The 22,315-nt window shown below is 39.8% G+C and overlaps 1 protein-coding gene across 1 annotated transcript in view; it reads right to left on the reverse strand.

Annotated features, from left to right (window-relative positions):
- Window positions 1-1,903: 1,903 nt before the first annotated feature.
- TET1 (tet methylcytosine dioxygenase 1) overlaps window positions 1,904-22,315 on the reverse strand; it is a 64,778-nt gene continuing 44,366 nt past the window's right edge. The window contains exons 6-11 of the mRNA XM_054982083.1: window positions 19,196-19,404; window positions 18,203-18,353; window positions 14,517-14,606; window positions 12,827-12,964; window positions 9,114-9,450; window positions 1,904-6,772 (exon numbers count right to left, since the gene is read on the reverse strand). Coding sequence (XP_054838058.1) covers window positions 5,643-6,772; window positions 9,114-9,450; window positions 12,827-12,964; window positions 14,517-14,606; window positions 18,203-18,353; window positions 19,196-19,404 — 2,055 coding nt within the window. The 3' untranslated portion in view covers window positions 1,904-5,642. The remainder of the gene's footprint in view (window positions 6,773-9,113; window positions 9,451-12,826; window positions 12,965-14,516; window positions 14,607-18,202; window positions 18,354-19,195; window positions 19,405-22,315) is intronic.

Here is a 22,315-nt window from a genome sequence, read left to right on the forward strand (position 1 = left end):
AACTACCTACAGCCCACCTACATGCTTTGCTTTACTATTTTAATAGAATTCAGTGGGTTGAACTATTTACTTGTATAGAGCAAGAAACTTATCAGCGGCAGGACCAAAACTAAGCATGTATTTCAAGCACCTTTGCAAGGCTGAAGCCCAACAATATCAAATATGAATATTACAAACCAAGGAAAGCTTTTTGTTGTTGTTGTTTTTGTTGCTTCCTAGTCCCTAAACCAGAAAGTCTGTCAGGGCAATGTTGGAAGCAACAGGAAGCGGTAGACCAAAACGCTTTGTCCCCAAAAAGTGCATTGCCTACACAAGCACCATTCATTTGAAAGAGACAGATTGCTGCAGCAGGATTTTGAGGATTTTGCTGCTCGCCATAGCCCCCAGAGTCACAATTACAAGACAACAATATTATTACAATTCTTTGTAGCTATAACCTCACAAAATTACATCAATTTCTATGTAAAAATGATAAATATTCTGAAATGCTACAATAAATAGCACACAGCTGTATCTACAGTAAGTTACTGTCAGTTCTCACACTACAAGCATGCTTGTAAAACAGCAACTACATCAGAGAATAAAAGAGGCTACGTTTTCTGTATCCAAGAATAGTTTTGTAAACTGTCATTTTCATATTTCTACTTACTTAAAAATGGACTTGAAATCAGAGCAAAATTCTAAAAAAAAATTCTCCAGTATATTTTAAGTTTTGATAGCCTGATTAATTTGACAAAGTTGGATTAGCTACTAAAATGGACAATTCACTCCTACTTAAAATTCATTATGCCCCACTGTATGTTCCATCGAAATGAACAAAATACCAAAATCTGTGAGATTTCTCGGCTACAGAGTGCCACTTACAGTTTAAATACATGTAGCTTCCTAGCGATTGTCATTTTAGGACTGGATTCTTTCTCAGCTAGAACAGCACAGTTTTTACCAACAGCTGAATATTCTGTGCTGCATAAGAGTTATATTTAGAGATGTGTTTAATCTTGATCTTCAGATACTTATTTCACTGACTGAAATATCTAGCATTACAACAGCATAGCATAGTTTATGGTAAGCGTAGAGAAGAAGTCCATCCAACATGGTTGCATCTGCAGTAAAGTTCCACAAGTCTTAAAGGGTAAATTTACAAGGAATAGTGATGGTCTCAGGATGGATATTAAATGTGTGTATGGGGGGGGGGGATCATTTCCTTCTAGACGGCACTCGAGTGTGATAGCAAAGCCAGAAACACACTACATAAGCTGCAGATGATCCCTTCAGCAAGGTCCTGTTCCTATAGAATTATTTGCCATAAAGCTCAAGTAAACCACAACGCTCAAAAAACCAACTGCAAAGACAAGTAGTGAAAGAATTCACAATCCTGCTTACTGTACAAACAGCTGCTATTTTTGTAATAACTTTTAGGCTCACAAAAAAATATACAAATTTTAAAATGTAAGTCTAAGGCACACAAAAATACCATAATGATTTAATGTGTATAGATATTCAAGAAGCAGAAAACTGCTGGTACAAAATGAAGATATAGTATTGACTTCTAAATTATTTACAGTCCCTTCATATCTTCTATTTCTGCTAATCATAAGCTCTGAACTAAAAAACTGCAGCATTTTTTTACAAAGTTTTCTTTTCTTTCTTTTACAAAGATTGGATGGAAGTCTTCCTCTCCTTATATGCGTTATTCAAATTCTAGGTGATACAATGGTCTGTGGCGTGAGGATTGTAGAACTGGTCTGAACAGCACTGCATTGTGATTAATAGTTAAGTGTGGGGGGCGTAATCCAAAACACAATCACGTCAGCAGAGCCTTATCTTCTTAAGACTGCAGATTGTAGATCACAAGCACAATACAACCCCACCCCACCCCACCCCAAAAAAACCCAGACCAATTCAGGCCCTCCACAGAAAGCAGTGCAGCTTGCTATATGCTTACATATTACAGATTTGATTTTTTAATGAATGCTTGATTGTTTGAACTTGTACACAGTAAGTATTACAAGCAGAAGTTTGTATTTGCTTGTACATCTGTCATACTGGGAATGCAAATGCTGACAATGAAAAAGGGAAGTAAATCCTGCACATAGCACCAGACTTCACACACAGTGCTACTAAAGTATTAGGTATACATCTCTTAAACAGGATCAGAACTGTCCTCTTACAGAAGTCAGTCACCTGTTTAGGTAGGGGAAGGAAAGCAACTGAGTTGCAGACACCATATCCGCATTCCTCCCCTCGTCTAACAAATTTTCTGCACCATTAGGTATGACAGAGATGATCCTCTGTAAGGTAGCAGGAGAGGCAAGGGAGCCCCAATGGTGCAGAAGGAGCAATGCGATTCCCTAATCCACATCTAATTATCATGCAAAGCAGATGAAGTGAGATAAATGGGGATTAACCCCACTTTTTTTTGCAGGACCAGATCTGAGTTGACTTAAGGGCAAACTAGAACATTCACCTCTATCTTTAAAAAAAAAAACCCAGAAAGTTTTCAGATTATAATGACAACCATGGTAGACATTTCCAAAAAAAACAAAGCACCATGTCTAGCTTTTGCAAGAAAGCAGATCTAGACATTTCAGTTACAATTTGTTACAGCACCACTACTATCATCAAGTATGTTATCAAAAGTTCAGTTTGGAAATGAGATTCTAGCTCTGGTTATCCCTGTAGGATTTATATACATTGTGGAGACACACAGGAATAACAGTGCTGCTTACCCTTCGGGCCTACGACGCTTATTCTTACAAACCATGCCAATTCAGAACAATAATTTTAGCTGGAGTGGTTAATATCAACACATTTTCCATTTCTTGAACAGAGCTCAGCAGGACACAACCTGAGCAGGGTTGACATTTGTTTGAGAGGAAATTTATCAAGAATAAAAATGTACAAGATGGAAGAGAAAGAGAGAAGGGAAAAAAAGACTGAGATGCTACAGTATCCCAAATAGGAGTGTTTACTTCTAATATTTAATTAGGATGTCACCATCATGACTAGTTAAAACTAGTTAATTCACCATTTGAAACAAAGGTTTGATTCACACAATCTGTTTTGCTTGTGGCAGCGACTTTTTTTTTTAACGGACTATATCCTACTGTGATGTGGGCTGACTGGACGTGTGACTTTTAGCATAAACTGCTCCAAGATATATCAGTGAGCATCCTAGCTAAGTACTTGATCTGCTATCTCCTCTTTCCAGGGATGAACGTTAACTTTAAAATTTCTTACGGGTACAGTACCCTCTCTCAAGGGGGACCCTGAGGCAGAAGATGGAAGGTGCTGCTTTGTACCAGCCCACACTTTCATCCCTGCCTCTTTCTGAGAATTAAAATAATCAAGGTGAGATGGGGTGGGGAACACCCTGGCACCCAGTAATCTGCAAGACTAGAATTTGATGAGGCTGCCTAGGTTTTGAGATTTCTTAAGAGAAACTCAGAGATGGCTCACCAGAGGCAATTGTGCAGGGATCAGATTTCAAACAGTAAGATTTTGTGCCGGAACTGTATTTGATGGTAAATCCTTAGGAACACATGGCACTGCCTTATGCTGAGTGGGACCATCTTTCTAGCCAGGTATTGCCTGCCTACTCTGACAAGCAATGGTTCTCCACTGTCTTTATCAGGAGCCTCTTTCAGACCTGCTTACCTGAGATTTTGAACTAGAGATGCAAGAGACTGAAAGGACCTTCTGCATTGAAAACTTATGCCTGATCGCAATAGGGTAGCCCTGCTCGATACCTGGTTATGCTTTTCTATGGTTAGGGCTCATGGTTTTCCTTTAAGGCTTTTGATCAAGGAACTGAATTGCTCAGTCCTATGACCATGCTTTAATGAACAAATCAGAAAACTCTGGTACACACTTGGCAAGGTGGCAAATCCCTTGTAGGATCAAGATCCTCACAGCAACATTAAGAAATTGTGTTCCCATGTGTGGTTGAGCACACATGGGAACAAAAAATAAGCGTGACGAGTATCTGGGGCACATAATACATGGAAAAATGTGTTGTCTGATTTTGAAACAGACAACATTCACATATGGAGGACAATGTGTATAAAATTGCATCTGTCCCTCTAACAAGCTCAAAAGTTATGATGTAGTTTGGCTTCCAACTGAGATATATGAAGCTGCCTTACTCTGAGTTAGATTATTGGTTCATGTAGCCCAATATAGTGTGCTCAAACTGGTGGTGCTTTCCAAGGTCTTAGGTGGTGATCCTTCTCATCCTCACTATGGGAGATCTTTTTTTAAAAATCTGACTGAAGATGTCAACCTTCTGTATACAAAACGTGTGCTCTATTCACCCAGTTATGATCCCTTTTTACATGAAACATTTTGTGGGAATCAGCCCTTACATGGCACTGTTTCTGTTTTAGTATAGGGGAGGCAGCAGATAAAATTTTACAGAATGTACTGTTGATGAACATTTGGGAAACTTAATAAAACTAAAATTTAATGTAAAAACAGTTCATACTGCAAATGTCTCTGTTTTGGAAAGGTTCCAAGTTCTACTTTCCGGAATATTAATAAGGCAACTCAAGGGGGAAGTTTCTGATCCCATAACAACTCCACCCCTGAGACATTACGAACATTTGGTTGTGTCATATAATCTGCACTGCTCCATATGAGAGACACTTAATGCGATTATTGCTTAAAAAAACCCATGCTCAATTAATTCTTAAAACCCAAGACCATTCCATAGCAAAATAGATATAGACAAAAGTCTTAATATTTGGAAACACTGAACTCTCTGCATTTTATTTACCTTTCCTTTAGAAACAGAAATGTTCACTGGGAAAGGGGAAGAGATTAAAAAGCAAACATTCTTAGTATATATGCACTGTTATAGCTGTATGGAACTTTACTGAATAAGGGGGAGAAATAAATCCCTTGGTAGACAATGCACAAACTTTAGAATTGTGATCCTTATACTATTTCAAGTTAACTTTAAAAATAGAAAGTGCTTTTAAATATATATATTTACAGCTTACAACCTCCAACCATCACTAGTGATAGTGTGTGTGAGAGTGAGTGTGTGCGCGTGCATATACACAACACATACATACAGCTATACATATGTGAACAATCTATACACAATTAAAATCATCATTGGTTCTTTATCCTAAAGTTGGGCTTCATAGCAATGATTGGAAGCTGTCAGAACAATGGCACCATGAAGAAATCAATCAGCTTATTCTTAACTGTTTTGTGTGATTAAGCACCAAGAGCTTTGTATATCTAATACTGTTTAACTTGATTTTACATCATAAAAGGTGAAATTTGTTAAAATCTTTATAAAAAGTCCATTTCGTAGTAAACAGACAATTCAAAGCACCAAAGTATAAATTCCAAAAATGTAATAAACTGAATAAATTCAATCAGGGTTAAATAACCTAGCCTAAATCATTTAATTATACAATTTTTTTTGCTTAAAATGTGCTTGAGCATCATCAGATGTTAAAATATATAAAGTCACAGTTTAAGGAAAAAAATTCTCATTTTTTTTTAACCTCAGCCTTCAAATGGTTGAGATGAAGAGAGTAAACCACACAAGACTTTGTTCTTTAACAGCACCTTTAGAAATTATTGTATAACACTACTCCAAGGCAAGGTTGTATAGTTGCTATGAAAATTTATGCCCAATGGTTATATGGCCCAGCGACCCGTGTGAGAGCGTAAGTAGACACCGTTATGATGTTATCATGAGTTACTGTTAATGCTCGGCGGGATGGAATTTGGTTGAATTCATTGTCTTCATAGAAAATCTCACTGGTGGCATTGGCTAGTTGTGTATTTTTGTCATTGGATTGCAAATTAGTATTTTCCGCTTCCAATCTTTCTGCTTCTTTCTCCTTTGCTCTCTCAGCCATCTTTGCCTCCCACAGAGCGATCCCATGATTTGGCTCATTTAAGTTTTTATGTTGGTAGAAGACTAAAGAGATCCGTGTTGGATGATTCCGGTTAGGCTTTTTAATAGGAGTCGTAGCATGCAGTTCACGGCGTGCACATTCGATTAAGATGGAGCCATGAGATGGTGCCACAGCTACCCCGCCAATGTCATTGTCCAAAAAATTATGCTCACTATCAGACCACATTTCCTCTGCTTTCTCTTCAGAATCTGTGCGTTGTAGGAGCTCACTGCTTGGTTTGCTATCCACAGTGGTGGAACTGCAATTTGGGTTTTGTTTGAAAGCACTTTGTTGCATTGTACTCTCCTGGGAAAAGCAAATTTCATTTCTGATCATGTCTCCTGGAGCATTCAACAGAACTGACGAATCAGGGTTAATCAATTGTGAGGCAGAAGCGTTTTCTAACTTAATTTCACAATTTTTCTTGTTGACTACTTCCTGTTCAAGTGTGCAGGGCAGAGACTCTGTGTAAGATGCGGGATTTGAAATAGTAAGATCTTGAAAGAATGGGGCCATGTCATTCCTCTTCTCATTCAGCAAAATTCCAGTATGATCACTGGTTGACACATCAAAGTCCTTACCTTTGGGTGTCACATGAGGTTTGTTACTACTGCACTGAAAATACCCGTAGGGAGTTGAAAAATCTTGTTGACTATTAGTCACTGGCATTATACCATCAGGTTTGTGAGTTAATGGGGAACAAGAATGTAAGCTATCCAGCTTTAAAGGGGAGGGAGAGGCATATTGTTTTAATACAGAGCAATTTTTAGAAGTGTCTGTATTATGTTTTATGGTAGAAAGGTGATCGCCAGTGTCCATTTTTGCTCCACGTTGCACTGTATTAGTTTTGCTCCCTAAAGGGAAAACACAAAAATGTTTCAAAGGTTTACTTTTTCTAGAAAATGTTCATAAAAACTGCATTATGTGAATGACAATTTCAGCTTCTCCTAAATGGCGATTCTCATCTCCCCCCCGCAACCTGTGGCATATTTGCTATTTTTATTTTTTTTAAACATTTCTCTTTTACTATGACAGCCAAAACATTATAGTTGTCATGAAAAGAAAGTTCGGTTTCTCAGAATTCTAGCAATACCTTGGAAGGTGCACAGAAGTATCTCAAGGACCACATGGATGCACTCATGGGGTCTTCATTGTCCATCCCTGGCCTAGACCTATCCTGAGTGTTTAATAAACAAGTAATAAAAGTACTATTCTAAATTGAGGTCCATGATCAGAAATATGCAGAATTATAGAACACTTTCCTGATTTCTGTACTGAATAGAAAAAAACGACCGAAAGCTCAATTAATAACCACTATTACTACTATTAGACATTTAGACTTAGATCTAGTGATCCATAAGCAGTGCTCTACTCAAGTAACTGGGCTGAACTTATCTCTCCCTTCCTGTTGCAGCTCCCCCCACCCCCCAACCCACCGTGCCAAACAGAAGTTCCCTCAGGAATGGCAAAGGAGATCTTATAGGCAGAAACAGCAGAAAAGTGGAAATCCATGCCTGCCCCCATGCAAGCAAAAGCGCCCTTCTGCTGGTGCAAAGATAGATCAGGACCAAGCCTTAACACCAACGATTCATCAGGCACATGACTCTAGAGAACACAGAAGAGAGTGAGACACTGTCCCTGCATAGGTGACAAATACTGTATTTGATGCAGAAGACTAGCTTGGAAGGGAGAGATCAGGGACCTAAAACGAAGGATGCTGGTTAATGGGAGGTGACAGATTGTTGGATAGATAGGGGCGGTAAGGTAGGCAAGTAAGTGTAGCAAAGCAGGCAGCCATGCATGTTTACACACACAACAGCATTTTGCTTCTACATTTTGCAGATTATCTTCATTCTTTTGCTAGGAAATGGGTGACTTCTGGGGGAGGCGGGGAGTTACACGTGAAGATGCCTGTAGTCAGGGGCCTGAGAAGTGAAGTTAGAACTGGAACCTTCAAATTATTATGCAGCACAAGGCACGAGGGAAAGCAACACAGTCTAAATAGAAAGCAAGATGAGCTGAGGAAAATGAAGTGGAGACTGTAGGCATATCAGGTAGGAAAGACAATAAAGAAAAGGCTGCAGTGGTACAGAAAAGAGGCAACTGGATTAGGGAAAAGGCAACAGCAGTCCCAAATAGAATCCAGAAGAGTGTATGTGTGGTGGGATCCTGTAAGCAGGGGTCCCCGGCATGGTACCTATGGGTACAATTTTGCCTGCCATCACCTTTTCTGGTGTTCGCCAAGTGTTTTTAGAAAGTGGGAGCGGCCAGGAGTATTGATTGGCTGTGCAGATTTTTAAAAGCACTGCTTTGGCAGAAACTACTTTCACAGCATAGGAAACTTCACTGTGTGACTCAAGGTAAGCTGTAGCATCCATTTTGTGTCCGTCTCCTGCCCCTGATCTGGATAGCCCAGGCGAGCCGGTTCTTGTCAGATCTCAGAAGCTAAGCAAAGTCAGTCTTGGTTAGTTGGAGGGACCTCCAAAAAAGACTAGGGATGCAGAGGTAGGCAATGGCAAACCACCTCTGTTAGATCTTGCCATGGAAACCTGCCAGGGGTCGCCATAAGTCAGCATGACTTGAGGGCACTCTCCACCACCACCGTCTCCTGCAGCAGCTGTTCTATAGCAGCCATATTGTTGCTGCGCCCACCACACTTTGTCAGAATTCCAAATGTGCCTACAGGCTCAAAAAGGTAGGGACCCCCTATGGGTTAGAAAGGAAGAGAAGAACCAAGAATACTCCTAGATGGCAGTATACTACCAACAGTAGTAATTTCCTAATCGAGTTTCAGAATAGCATAATTTAAATCATCACAGGGAACTATTTCTGTGTGGTATGTAAAACTGTAAGACACACCTCACATGCACAAGCCTGCATCCTTTCTACATAAATGGAAATTTGTCATTCCTAGCCACCTCTGTTCCCCTGGTGGTACTCCGTCCTGGATTTTTAAAAATTGGCAGAAATCAACAGGACTGCTGTTCTGCCTTTTAGTGTAAATACACAGCGATTTACAGATTACAGCCAAGTCACTGTCCCTCCTCACTTGGGTACTGAGCATTAAATGTACTGAAGCCAGCTCCTACAAGGAATTCAATTGTCAATTCCAAATTCTAGAGTCAGCACCATCCACTAACTGGCAGATTTTTATCAGCAACAGAAAATGTTTGCAACTCAGTATGGTTTACATACCTAAGCTCTGTGAACTTTTAGTCTTGTTTTCTGGCTCTCCATTTTTCCCCTTTACAGGTGTAGAATGCTTCTTTTCTGATGTTTGCTTTTCAACAGGCACTTTCTTTGTTTCCGATTTCTTCTTCTTTGTTGCTCTACGTGGCTCAGCTAACATTCTTACTTCTCGGGGAAAAGCAGTGAGCACCTGTATTGCCCCAGCTTTTATCTTGGCTTCCAATCCCTCCTCTCTGCCAAATTCATCTGTTTGTGAAATCTTGTAAAGAGGTAACACATGGAGCTGTTCATCATTTGGTATTACTCCCACTGTACGGTTATCTTCTTTTGTTAAAGTACAAACCTAACAAAAACAAACAGGGAAAAATAAATTCTGAGTTAAGTTTTATGGAAGCAAATGAGATTTAAAAAACCCAGGTTAATAGTACAAGTTTGGGGACCTGGGGGAGTAATTAAAGTAATTAAAGTTCTGATCCTTTGCAGTCTCAAATAACGTGAAGGGAAGGGAATTAAAACATGCTCTCTCGCATACCATGAATTCTGTACCGATATTTACCTGAAAAGAAGACAACTCTGAATGTAAGATGATCCTGCTAAAAAACAAGTTGTACACAAAAGGTTTTTTTAAAAAAAAATAAAAGTACATCACTGTAACTTGTATGTGAATTTAAGTCTCCTCTTTTTCTTGATGACACACGTAAGGGAAAAACTCTCATTTTCCTTTCAGGTAAACAGGGTAATTCCATTTAACCCCATCACTATAGTTTGAACTATGGTAGCACATCTGCTTGATTCATACAGATGAGGAAAATATACAGAAACCTGTAAGGACTCAGTGCGGTACAAATCAAAACAGATACATAAGGAACTCTCAACAAAATCAGAATGAAAGCAAACAGACCATTGTTTCTATTTATATCAGCATCATCTAATAATCTCCCAGCAACTAACTTTGTCTCAGATCATATATTTAGATTATACTCTTCCCCTGGGATTTTGTTTAAGAAATTAACAGAAAACTTTGATTCACACTTCCTTACCCTTGAGAAGACTTTAATGGCCATGTTTATTTTACTTTGGGATTTTAATTATTCTTTCTGGCCCTTTGGGGCCTTAAGTGGCTAATTTCCTATTTTGACTGGGTTTTTTTCATTTCTCCATATAGTTACAGAAATTACAAAGTGTGAGAGGGAGCTCATGAACACGAGGGCCTGTTTTCAATCCCTTCCCCCATAAAGACAATTTTTCTCCACTGGAATTTTAATTCTTGGGATTAAAGCGCCAAATGTGTATCATGTTATTCTCATCTACCTTTTTCCATTTTCATATAAACTTAATTTTATATGGGGCGAGGTGCCACTAAACTAGTACTTTGTAGGAAGATTCCTCTAGGGAAAGAGACATCTGTTTGAAGGAGACTGTATGCCAAACTGAATTTCCGAGTTTTCTGTGGAACTATATAAGATCTTATATTCCTATTTCATCAGATGCAAATAAACTTCTATAATATCCATCTCCAACAACATGCCATAGGGTTTTCCGATCAAACCTGTTATTTCCTGTCATTAATTTTTCAAACTGTGATCTACGCATAATCAAACTACATTTTAACAATTATTAAGATGAAGATGTCATATTTGAGCATTCCTGGAAATAAGGGGGCCTCTCACCTTGCACTTTGTCTACCATTTCCTAATAGAATTATATACTGTTGTTTTTTCAATAGAACCGTAATCCTATATAAATCATTTACCTTTCATGTATTCATGCCTTCCGAAATGTTAATCTGCACCTTCATTATACAAAACTGTATTGATGTTAGCAATGAAATGCTGGTGCTTAAATTTACTTTGAGTTTTCCAATACTGCACAATACCTATAATGATAGGGCTCACTTTCCCCCCCAATTGGAATTTATCACAGTTGTGATGCTGCAATAAACCATTCAGAAGAACAGAAAGACTTATTTACTTTAGTTCATTTCCTTTAAGAACATTCTCACTGCTGCCACCATCATAATATTTAATCAAACCTGGCAACGCTGAACTTCTATTAATAAATCTGTATCTACAATTCTGTCTGCAATCTGTGTGTGTTATGTGACAGTCAAGCTGTTTCTGACTTATGGCAACTCTATGAATTAATGACCTCCAAAACTTCCTATAATTGACAGCCTTGCTCAGATCTTACAGACTGGAGATCATGACTTTCTTTATTGAGTCAAGTCATCTCATTTTGGGTCTTCCTTTTTCCTGCTGCCTTCTACCTTTCCTAGAATTATTGTGTTTTCCTGGGAGTTGCTTTCTCATGAGGTGATCAATTACAATAGCCTCAGTTTCATCATTTTTGCTTCTAGGAAGAATTCAGCCCTGATTTGAGCTAGAACCCACTTATTAGTCTTTTTGGCCATCCATGGTATCTGTATCTCCAACACCACATTTCAAATGAATCAATTTTCTTCCTGTCATTTTTCTTCATTGTCCAACTTTCACAATCAAACACAGTAATCGGGAATAGCATAGTACGAATTATCTTGATCTTGGTCCTCAGCAACACAACCGTAAGGATCTTTTTTAGTTCCTTCAGGGCTGCCCTTCCAAGTCTCAATCTCCTGATTTCTTGGTTGCCATCTCCAGTTTGGTTGATGATTGTCCCAAGGAACAGAAAATATTTAACAAATTCGGTTTCTTTATCATTCGCCTTAAACCGGTATAATTGCTTGTTTTGTCTCCTTGGTGTTCAGGTGTAATCCTGCTTTGGTGCTTTTGAAGGGCTTAAAATCTTTCCACAGTGGAGAAGAAATTAATTTTTCTTGTCTCAGACGCTTATCAGTTTGTCTCCTACAAAGTGGTGCAGTTTGCTTTGGTGACTAAGAAAATATGGGCTAGAGCAGTTCCTGAGGGTTCAAGTATCTTATTTAGCTTATGTACATTTTGGTAAGGTTTTTTTAAATGTTTATTAACCTTGTTTTGATCTACTGTTTATCCCAATTTTTCGTTTTATATTTCTTTTCTTCCATATTTTTAATTGTAATAGCCTTTGACCATACAATAAATGCTACTTGTACTTGAATACATGCACTGATAGCCTTTAAAAAGCTCTTGTTCCAGACCAGTTTAAGCACCCACACAAACATGCACACAGACCAGACTTTTATTAAGCTAAAAAAATCATGAGCCTTAATCATATCAAATTGAAGGGCCCCTTGTGACTGATTTTCAACCGATTTTCACTGAACACTGCATAGTACAGCACAAAAGAGAGCCAACGTGGTGTGGTGGTTAGCGTTAAACTAAGATCTGGGAGACGCAGGTTCAAATCCCGCCTCTGCCATGCATGCTTGCTGGTGATCTTGGGCCAGCCACATAGATTTAGCTTAACCTACCTCACAGGATTGTTGTGGGGATAAAATGGAGAAGAGGAAAATTATTTAAGCCAGCTTGGGTCCCCACTGGGGAGAAAGGTGGGGTAGAGATAAAGTAAACAATTAAATGCATAAACCAAAGAATTACAGTTCTATTTAGGCAATATTTACAAGCCAAGAAAGCGATATTTATTGCAACTGAATACTGTAAAAATGAAGTTCATTTACTAAACTCTGCAAAGCAAGAAACAGAAGACAGTTAAAGGATCAGAGATGGAAGAAATCTCATGAGAAAGCAAGAAGCCATAGGAACGCTCCTAGTAAAATAATTAAGCCTTTTGGAAACGTTACATACCACCGTGCTTCCGTTATGCATGTTGTGTGTATCCTTATGGGCATGGGCACAGAAATCTATGCAAGCTGTGACACCAGAGAAAGGCCGACCACCCTTGGACCCAAGCCGACACTCAGGACCCAGGTGCTCATTTTCCACCTAAACACAAGATAGTGAAATTTTATTTTGATATGTCATGAGAGAACATCAGACACCATCAGTTTCAGGACCCTTTTTCATTCTAAGTAAATAAATCCACACACTCTCCTGTGATGGATGTTAATAGAAGTTTATGACTCATCAGCTGGTCACAGAAACTGAAAATAAAAGAAATTTTTAAGAACTTATAGCAATATATACAAGCCAGCAGTTAGAATAAATATAACCATTCAACCATTATGTGCTAGGAAGCCAGAACATTGTGGTGTGGGGGAGACTTCGTATGGTTACCAAGTAGAGAACGTAGAAGCAGAAATGTGAAAGTTTTAACACACTAATAGTACAAGCCTCAGAAAAATTAAACTCTTTAAGTCAATTGGCTTAGAAGTTTGTATCTCTGTTTAGGATTCCACTGTAACTTACCTGTGAATGGTCCTCTTGCAATTAACCACCCCCAACAGTAGCACATGGCAACTGAAAGCTCCATATCTTACCATTGCTTCTATAGAACAGTGCAATCATGGTACATAAAGCACTTGCTTTAAATTTACACAAAACAAAACCTTACAACACAACAACTATAATAGCATGCTCTGTGTATGTACAGTCAGTGTGGTCAAGTGGTTAGAATATCAGACTGTGATCTGGGAGACCCAGGTTTGAATCCCTGCTCTGCTATGGACACTTGCTGGTGACTTTGGGCTAGTCACATTCTCTCATTCTAACCTACCTCACAAGGTTGTTGTGGGGATAAAATGGAGAAGAAGAAAATGATGTAAGCCACTTTGGGTCTCCACTGGGCATAAAGGCAGGGTATAAATTAAGTAAATAATAATAATGACAACTTTCCACCACTGCAGGAGCACAGTAGTATTTTGTTTATTGCATAGCTGGAAATCACCCAGCACCCCACATGATCACACCCATTCTGGTGATCACTTAAATTCATCCTACAGTGGCTGCATTCAGACACTGTAAATAAAGCAACTGGGGAGGAAAATGAACGCCACAATAAACTGCAGTTAGATTGAGAACTTACAGGTTTGTCTTCAATTTCAGCACTGTAAATAAAGGGGAGGGGAAGAGTTTGGGATTTCAGGTCCATTCCAGTAACAAATAAATTGCATTTGGCATGTGACATCTGAAGCTAGCCAATAAATGGTTGCATAAATTATCTATGAAATACACTGGTATACTATTGCTGTTTACATATCAGTGAATCTGGATCCTCACTGAAGCCCGAGGATTTTACAAAAGTGACTATATAAAAGCAAACAGGCATAAAGATCTAACTATAGCTCAAAGATAATGCAGTTATTCAGGTGCAAAATTGGCTAATTTCTTCATGACGCAATTTATCTATTGTGAAAGTCTTTTTATAAAACTGTGACTAATCTTAAGCAGGTCTGTTATACAAGACCAACTTGCCAATATTACACAAATATTTCTATTAATTCATACTTTCAAACCTGTGCAAATTTTCTCTCAGTAACAGCAGTATTAAAAATGAGCACTACCCAGGAACATTGTGTGTTTAAATCCTGAGACCTACCTGGTTGTGGAAAGCATCTGGGGCGAGTCTCTGATATACTGGAGCCACATCAGTAGCTAAAGTTTGCAAATTATTTTCTAGATATTCTTCCTAGAGGGAGGGAGAGAGGGAGGGAACACATCATATATTTTGTAGTTTGTGAGGCAAGGCAGTAAAATTATGTAACATGACCACAGCCCTGGTATGGTATGTATTCAGCTTCCTGTGGGTGGATGACTAACCTACTGGTACTGTTTGAGCCATGACAGTAAACCATGACATACTATAGAGTGGGAAAGGGAAAAGTCAACAGATTACTTGGTACAAGAACTAACAAAGGACTGTAAATCCAGCTTTCCTCTCCATTGTCCACATTCTGTTTGAAGCTATTGGGGATTCTGAAGGGACATTATGCTGACAATAAAAGATGGACATATATTTGTTCTGTATACAGAATATCATACCTGGGAATTCAGCATATAATACTTATCATTACATTATCGTCACTATTTAATGGGAGCAGAATTCATGTACCATATTAAAGAGTTTTCTAAATAACCATTACAACTGCCCTGTGTGGTTGATCAGCATTATCATCATCTCCATACTAGAGATGTAAGTAAGGGGACGAAAGCAGAGAAATGATAAGTTTGCTACGGCCAGCTACTGAGTTCCTGATAAAAGTATTATTTGAACTCAGAACTTGCTGGCTCACAGCCAGGTCTCTTCAACCACCAAATTCCATCCCAGACAAGTTTTTGTTTTAGATTAAGCTTTTAAATCTGATTAAAGACATTTACTCAGGTAAGTGTTAATATGAATTTCTCCCTGTTTTGTATTACCTAAGCTAAAACACTAAATAGACATATTAATATCTGTTGTTAGCAGCATTTGAAGCCACTAGTGGCTTTAGAACAGCAGGATTTTAGTCAGTTCTGAAGGGAGCTCTGACTCTTAAAAGCTTACACCCTGAAAATCTAGTTGGTCTCTTAAGGTGCCACTGGACTAAAATCCTGCTGTTCTACTGCAGACAAACATGGCTACCCACCTAAACTGGTGGCTTTAGAAATACAAGGATCTTAATTCAGGCAATGCAAAAAACTCTTGAGTACAGGAAAACATCATGACACATTCTAAAAAGATCTCAGTAAAATATGCTTACATCAAAATGGAATAAATAATACAACCTTTCACGAAAGGGTGGCTTTTGGGGTCTCTTCCCTATGTTTAAAAACATCACAAAATAAGACTGGGATGGTTAACCCCAAGAAAACAAGGAAGCATAAAGGAATTATGGGTGGTAGACTGGACAATTCATTCATTTCATTTATAATATTTCATTGAGATGTGGCTAACCATGAAATATGGCAGGTTCATTTCTCTCCAGTTTCTCTCTTAACTGCAAAGCCAGAGTATGGTATAGAATGTTCAGTGTAATTGCATCACATCAGGTCTGGGTGTGCAGAGGGAGAACCCAGGAACAGCCCCAAGTGAGGGTGCACTTTAGTTACTAGGATGGAATGGCAGGACTGAGCCCCGAGGGCAACTACTGGTAGCCTGGGCCAAAGGCTGCCAGTATTAGCTACCTTGGGGATAAAAGATGCATCGGAGGTAGGGACCTTACTGAGAGGTAAGGTCAACTGATGTGTAACGATAGACCATTCTCCAATGATGCTCCTGAGTGCATGAGAAATCCAGAATATGTATGCACAAAACAGACATTCTGATTATACTTTATCTGGGGGAGATTGCACAGATTTTACATGTTCACACAATACTATAAACTCACCTATATGGAAGAACAAAAAAGCTTAAAAAGCAACAGCATAGTATTTCTCCTTGATTCTTTTCTAAGTAATTGATCTCTCCAGCTTGATATCTATGCTACAGGCTATTCTTACCTAAAAGTATTATCTTTACATTAAACCTCATCTCACTCCATCCAATTCCTCAAATGATCCATATCTGTCTGTACTTTGAATCTATCTTCTTCTGCATTTGCACTGCTATACATCCTAGTTTTATGTCATCTGCAAAATGATCAATAATCAACATTTAGCTAAAATGAAGATACAAGAAGAGAAAGACAGCCTCAAGAAGTGAATTTTCCAAGGGACATTTTCATCCATAAAATAAGAATTAGTTTATATTAAAAAGCTTGAAGATAAGCTGCAGGTGAATGATTAACTTTTGAGCTGGCAGACAGTATACAATGACCTATGAGGAAAGATTGAGGCGCTTGGGGCTCTTTAGCCTGGAGAAAAGACGACTGAGGGGAGACATGATAGAGGTTTACAAGATAATGCACGGGTTAGAGAAGGTAGAGAAAGATGTGTTTTTCTCCCTTTCTCACAATACAAGAACTCGTGGGCACTCTATGAAATTATTGAGCAGTCGGGTTAGAACAGATAGAAGAAAATACTACTTTACACAAAGGGTGATAAACACATGGAATTCGTTGCCACAGGAGGTGGTGGCAGCTACAAGCATTGCCAGCTTCAAGAGGGGACTGGACAAATATATGGAGCAGAGGTCCATCAGTGGCTATTAGCCACAGGAGATAGATGGTATTCTCTTTGTGGGGAGGTGGTGCTCTGTTGTCTTGGTGCTGGAAGGAAGGCAGTGGGAGGGCTTCTGGTGTCCTGGCCTCACTGACAGTCCTTTAGATGGCACTGGATTTCTAGCCACTGTGTGTGACAGAATGTTGGACTGGATGGGCCACTGGCCTGATCCAACATGGCTTTGCTTATGTTCTTATGTTCTTATGACCTGTATGCTATGGCTCTGCTTAGCAAAATTTGGAGGCTTACTCCCTCTTGTGGCTCTTCTGCTGGCAGAAGAGCTACATAAGCTAGAGGAGGGCATCAAACGTTGTTGAGGAGAGTGGCAAGGGACAGGACACTGGGTTGGATGCAGCAGACCACAGATCTTTGTACATTCCTGTTCCCACTGCAATCTTTTCTGACCTTGAGTAGGTTGATTCTCAGGTTCAGGGATTCATGTGGATCCTCTGAACCTGAGAATCAGCCTACTCAAGGTGGGAAAGCCATGCAGGTCAGGAGGCTGAGCTGAGCAGGGGAAAGGGGGCGAAATTGGTCTCCCCACCCTTCTTCAGTGGAGCTCTAACTACAGAAGAGGTAGGAAGGGTGGTTTAGTTACTCTTCCCTACAACACTGCAGCTCCCTGGTCCATGTGTGTGGGTCCTGCAACCCCGTCAATCAACTTACTTGGGGTTGGACAAAACTATGGGGGAGGGTGCATGGGACATATCCACAACCATCAGCGCCTTCCACTGAAAGATCGCTAGTGCCCACCCATTGGATGCAGAAGAACAATGAAGTAGCTGAGGCAGTCGAGGATGGTGTGTGAAAAACTGCACAGATGAATGAAAAAAATATTCAGGAAAGTGATATGCTGATAACGTACAAGCATTTTAAATAAACAGACAAGAAGTTTGGTTATTAGAGCTTTCTTAAAGTAGTGCTAAATCTACATACAGAAGTCCATGTAGCAGTGACAGGTGAGGGGGGAGACAATGGCATTGCATTTGACATCAAGTTGCTTTGAATGTTTAATTAAGTGTACTGCAAGGATAGTGAGATTAGTAAGACGAGGGTTCATTTTCTCTGCTGTTAGCCCTTGAAAGTAACACCAGAAAGTCAACGGAAGGAGAAAAGTGAGGGATGAGTGGGGTGGGGGAGACTTACTTGCTTGGGATCATCTGCGAGAAGTCTGAATTTCCTGGGGACTTTGCTTCTAGCAAACTTACAGCCATTATAATACATACTCCACGAACAGCCAAAAGAGAAAGATGCTCCACATGTCTCTGGATCAAGACCCTGACAGGCACATGTACGACTGTTGAAGAATAATAAGTAGCCATCAGCTAGCAGAATAGCTAGATTCTATAAATGCATGCCCAGTATAACTATGAAAGGAACATTCAGGGAACTGTTTACCAGTAGTTTTACTTGCACATCCAATTTAAGAATGAATTTAACATTAAGCTGGGATTGCTATGCTTCTGCATCCCTCAAGTGTTTTTCTTATGTGGCATATGAGGGAGGAATCCTGCTTTGAAACATATGTATGAATGCATGGGTTCACCAAAATTAATTTCCCCCTTCCTCAAAGTCAGGATGCTATGCCTGTACTTCTGTGTTGCCAGTAACAGAGTCCATTTTAAACCAGTGTTCCATACAAGGAGAGGGGAGTGAAGAACAAGGTGCACGTGGCAAAAAGCCAGGTTTGCGCACATTCCAGTTTTATGTCTACATGCTGAGACATCAGAGAGCAGATGAAGACATGAAGAGAAAAGATACTATGCTTTAATTTAAAGAAGTGCAAAAGGGTTTAGCTATGACCCCTAGATGGCATCAAAAGAAGCATGGCAAGTTGTGGTTGAGGTGAAGGGTGTTCCCCCTTTAAAGATGACAGTTAACAAACTTGGTTTCAGATATTTCCTGCTTTGCCAGTGGTGGAAATGCAGAGCAGAAAGCTTACATTGTCCTCCCTCACAAACTTCAGAGTGTTTTCTGCACAGGAGGAACATAATGCCATCACTTCACAAAGTGACAGGTCCTTGGTATTTTTTCCCAATTTCCCCTACTTTAAAAAGGTTGATCGGATTCACAGAGATAATTGGATTTGATCATCAGACACTTACCAATCACAATATATATGCTATGGAGATCACTTACTCTTCGTTGAGTGCACATCGACGGCTTGTTGGACAGCCATATTTTCTGAGGCTTTGCGTCAGTTCCTTGTACAGGGTATCAGCCAGAAGGTGAGGAATCCCTTCCCAAGCCAAAATAAGGATCACAACAACAGCCGTTTGACAGTGATGTCCTGCGCGCTGTCGGACCAAGCACAACAGCTTTTCCTCTTCACTACTTCTTCTTATAACCTGGAAAAGAAAATTTAGTTGTCTTCAGACTGAACAAAAAAGATTTAAGAGTACCAATTTCTTCAAGACCTCTTCAAGGACCAAATAAAGTAAACACTACTCCACCTTTCTTAGCATACATTCAATTCAAATAATGATGGCCACTTGCATAATAAATTATGCAGTCACTAATTACAAAATAATTGCCTAACGACATTAAAACATTAGTTTTCGAATAGTGAAGATGATATACTCACTAAAAGCACAGCTGTTTCCTGCATGACTGTATAGCACATATACAAACACAGAACAAATTTTCTCCAGCCTACAAGTGTGCATACAAACTGCCAATGTAGCCTCACTGAGGGGAAAGGAGATATACAGATGGCACTCATATCCCTCTCCAAGCTCATGTTCCCCAACCAACCAGAGCATACATGCTGACTCATGGTAAAGAAAGCATGCTCAGACTTCCTGTTTTAACAAATATAACACATTGGTGCAGTGCGTGTATACATGAGAAAATCAGGGCTCTAATTGGCCCTGTCCATTCTGTAAGAAAGCATTGTGTGCCCTGTGTATTTTAGCCAGTTCATTAGAACAAGGAGAAATGCAGAATAGTAAACATTGGCTGGTAGTATCTTAAAAACTCTGAAAGACAAAACAAAAAACTAATTCAATACTTAGGTAGCACCACAACTGCAGAATAGAAATAGACTTGGTTCATCTGCACCAATGCTAACGATTGCTAAGCATTATTGGCAGGGTAACATCTGCACTGTCTTATCTATGTAAAAGATCTGTTGAAAAAATCAGCCAGATTATTTACTTGACTCTTTGTAGATATAAGACTGCTAATAGGAGAGCACACAAATTGAACAAATATGCAAGCCAAGCCAGTCTTAGAAGCTGCAGACCACAAAATGCAGAGTTATCAGACACATATGGAAAGCAGGTGAGACATAAGAGAGCTGCTGTAGCACAGTGCTTAAGTGGTTCGGCTGCAAATCAGCACTCTACTGGTTCAAATCCCACTACTGCCATGAGCTCAGTAGGTGGCCTTAGGTAAGCCACTCCTCTCAGCCCCAGCTCCCCAGCTGCCTTGTGGGGATAATAATAACACTAACTTGTTCACTGCTCTGAGTGAGGCACTAATCTATCTAGAAGAGCGGTATATACACGCAGTCATTATTTATTGTTATTATTATCATTATTATTATTAACAACAGAGAGACTGCAAAGAAGAAGTGCCTGTCAGGTTCAGCCATCTCACTACATGCTCCAGATAACTTTAACAGTAACATAGGTTCCTAATGCAAGGTCATCAATGTGTGGCACATCCCTCCGCCCCACTCCGCACAAGTTGGGAGTACTGAACAGAATTGCAACCAAAAACATTCAGAATCCAACTGAGCATGCTTAGGTGGACAAACAGAAGACTCAGAGTTCAACTATGCTAGAAGAATGTGAGCTGCAAGTTATGCAAAGTTGATATACTAGAATTAAAAAATTGCTCTAATACAAACTCTCACTTGTTCGTATTGGTGGCACAGTTCAGTTAGGGATTCCACTTCTAGCTAGTCCCTGGCAGAGGCTTTAACAGCTACACGAAACACAGAAATTAAAGATCTTTCCCCCACTGCATCTTCACAAGTGAATTAACTTCACCTGAGAAATTTCGACATATGACACAACTGTTTTACTTTTAATCAGTAAAAAAAGTGTCAGTGATCTCCAAATGCAACAAGCATCTTTTCCAGACATAAATCACCCCCATTAAATACTTATTTGGAAGTACTAGACAAAAACCAGAAACCAAAAACCAACGTTTTTTATATCCTTAACTAGCTTGATGCCTGTACTTCACTATGGTATTTAACTATTTTAAATCCAGTTATAATATTTATGGGTGAGTAACGTTTTTGGTTTGGGGGGGTTGAGTTGGTTTTGTAGTATAATAGCATAGTACTTGAGCTTCACAAAAGTGTTTGAATAAAGCGAAGCATGCTGATGCCTAAAACTGATGAAGTGAATTTCAAAATGTAAGATTTATTGAAGAGATTTTTAAAAGGAAAAGATTGTAATGAAATAACTGAAAAATACGTACAACCTTTTTTTTTTCTACTGAAGGACCTCTTTGTAGACCTAATTGGTGATTTTCCCCTCAGGATCACCAGGCTGCTGGGTGAGCTCACTCTGGAGCAGGCCACATAGAACTGCCCATGTGAGAAGCAGTCCTCCCTCCAGTCAATTCCTGCCACCTTCAGTGTCTGGCCCTGGGACTTGTTGATCGTCATAGCAAAGCAGACCTTGAGGGTGAACTGCAGTCTCTTGAACTTGAGGAGGTTATCTGATGGTATGAATGGTATGCATGGTATGAACACCGACTCCCCCTGAGCACTGTTGATGAACAATGCGGCCTCAATGATGTTCCTGTGGAGGGGTTTCACTCGTAGTCTGGTGCCATTGCAGAGTTTGGGTGAGCTGAGGTTCTGGACCAGCATCACTGGAGCCCCCACTTTGGGGAGAAGCTTGTGGGCTGGGAAGCCAGGAGGGTTGAGCATGTTGAGGAACTCCACAGGGTGGTGGACCACATCATCCATTTGCACCACTGAGTCCACAAATCTGTACTCCATTTCTGCCCCTTCGAGGGAGTTGTGTTTCATTAATGATGGCAGCCTTGTCATTCTTGGGGGTCAGAATGGCACGCTTGCACAGCCAGTCCATGGACTACTCTCTAATAGTGACGATATCACAGTATATCGTGACTGTTAGGTCTGCTAGGGTTGTCTGTGCTGTGCCCAGGCCTGCAGGGATGGTCACCTTTCCCATGGACTGCAAGAGGTGCGAGGTAGAGTTGGACTGAGGGAGGGATGGTGTGGTGGGCACTTCGGCAGGTTCATGTGAAAGGTTCGCATTGAAATGGCCCCTA

The sequence above is a fragment of the Eublepharis macularius genome, chromosome 6, assembly GCF_028583425.1.
Source record: "Eublepharis macularius isolate TG4126 chromosome 6, MPM_Emac_v1.0, whole genome shotgun sequence".
NCBI lineage: Eukaryota > Metazoa > Chordata > Lepidosauria > Squamata > Eublepharidae > Eublepharis > Eublepharis macularius.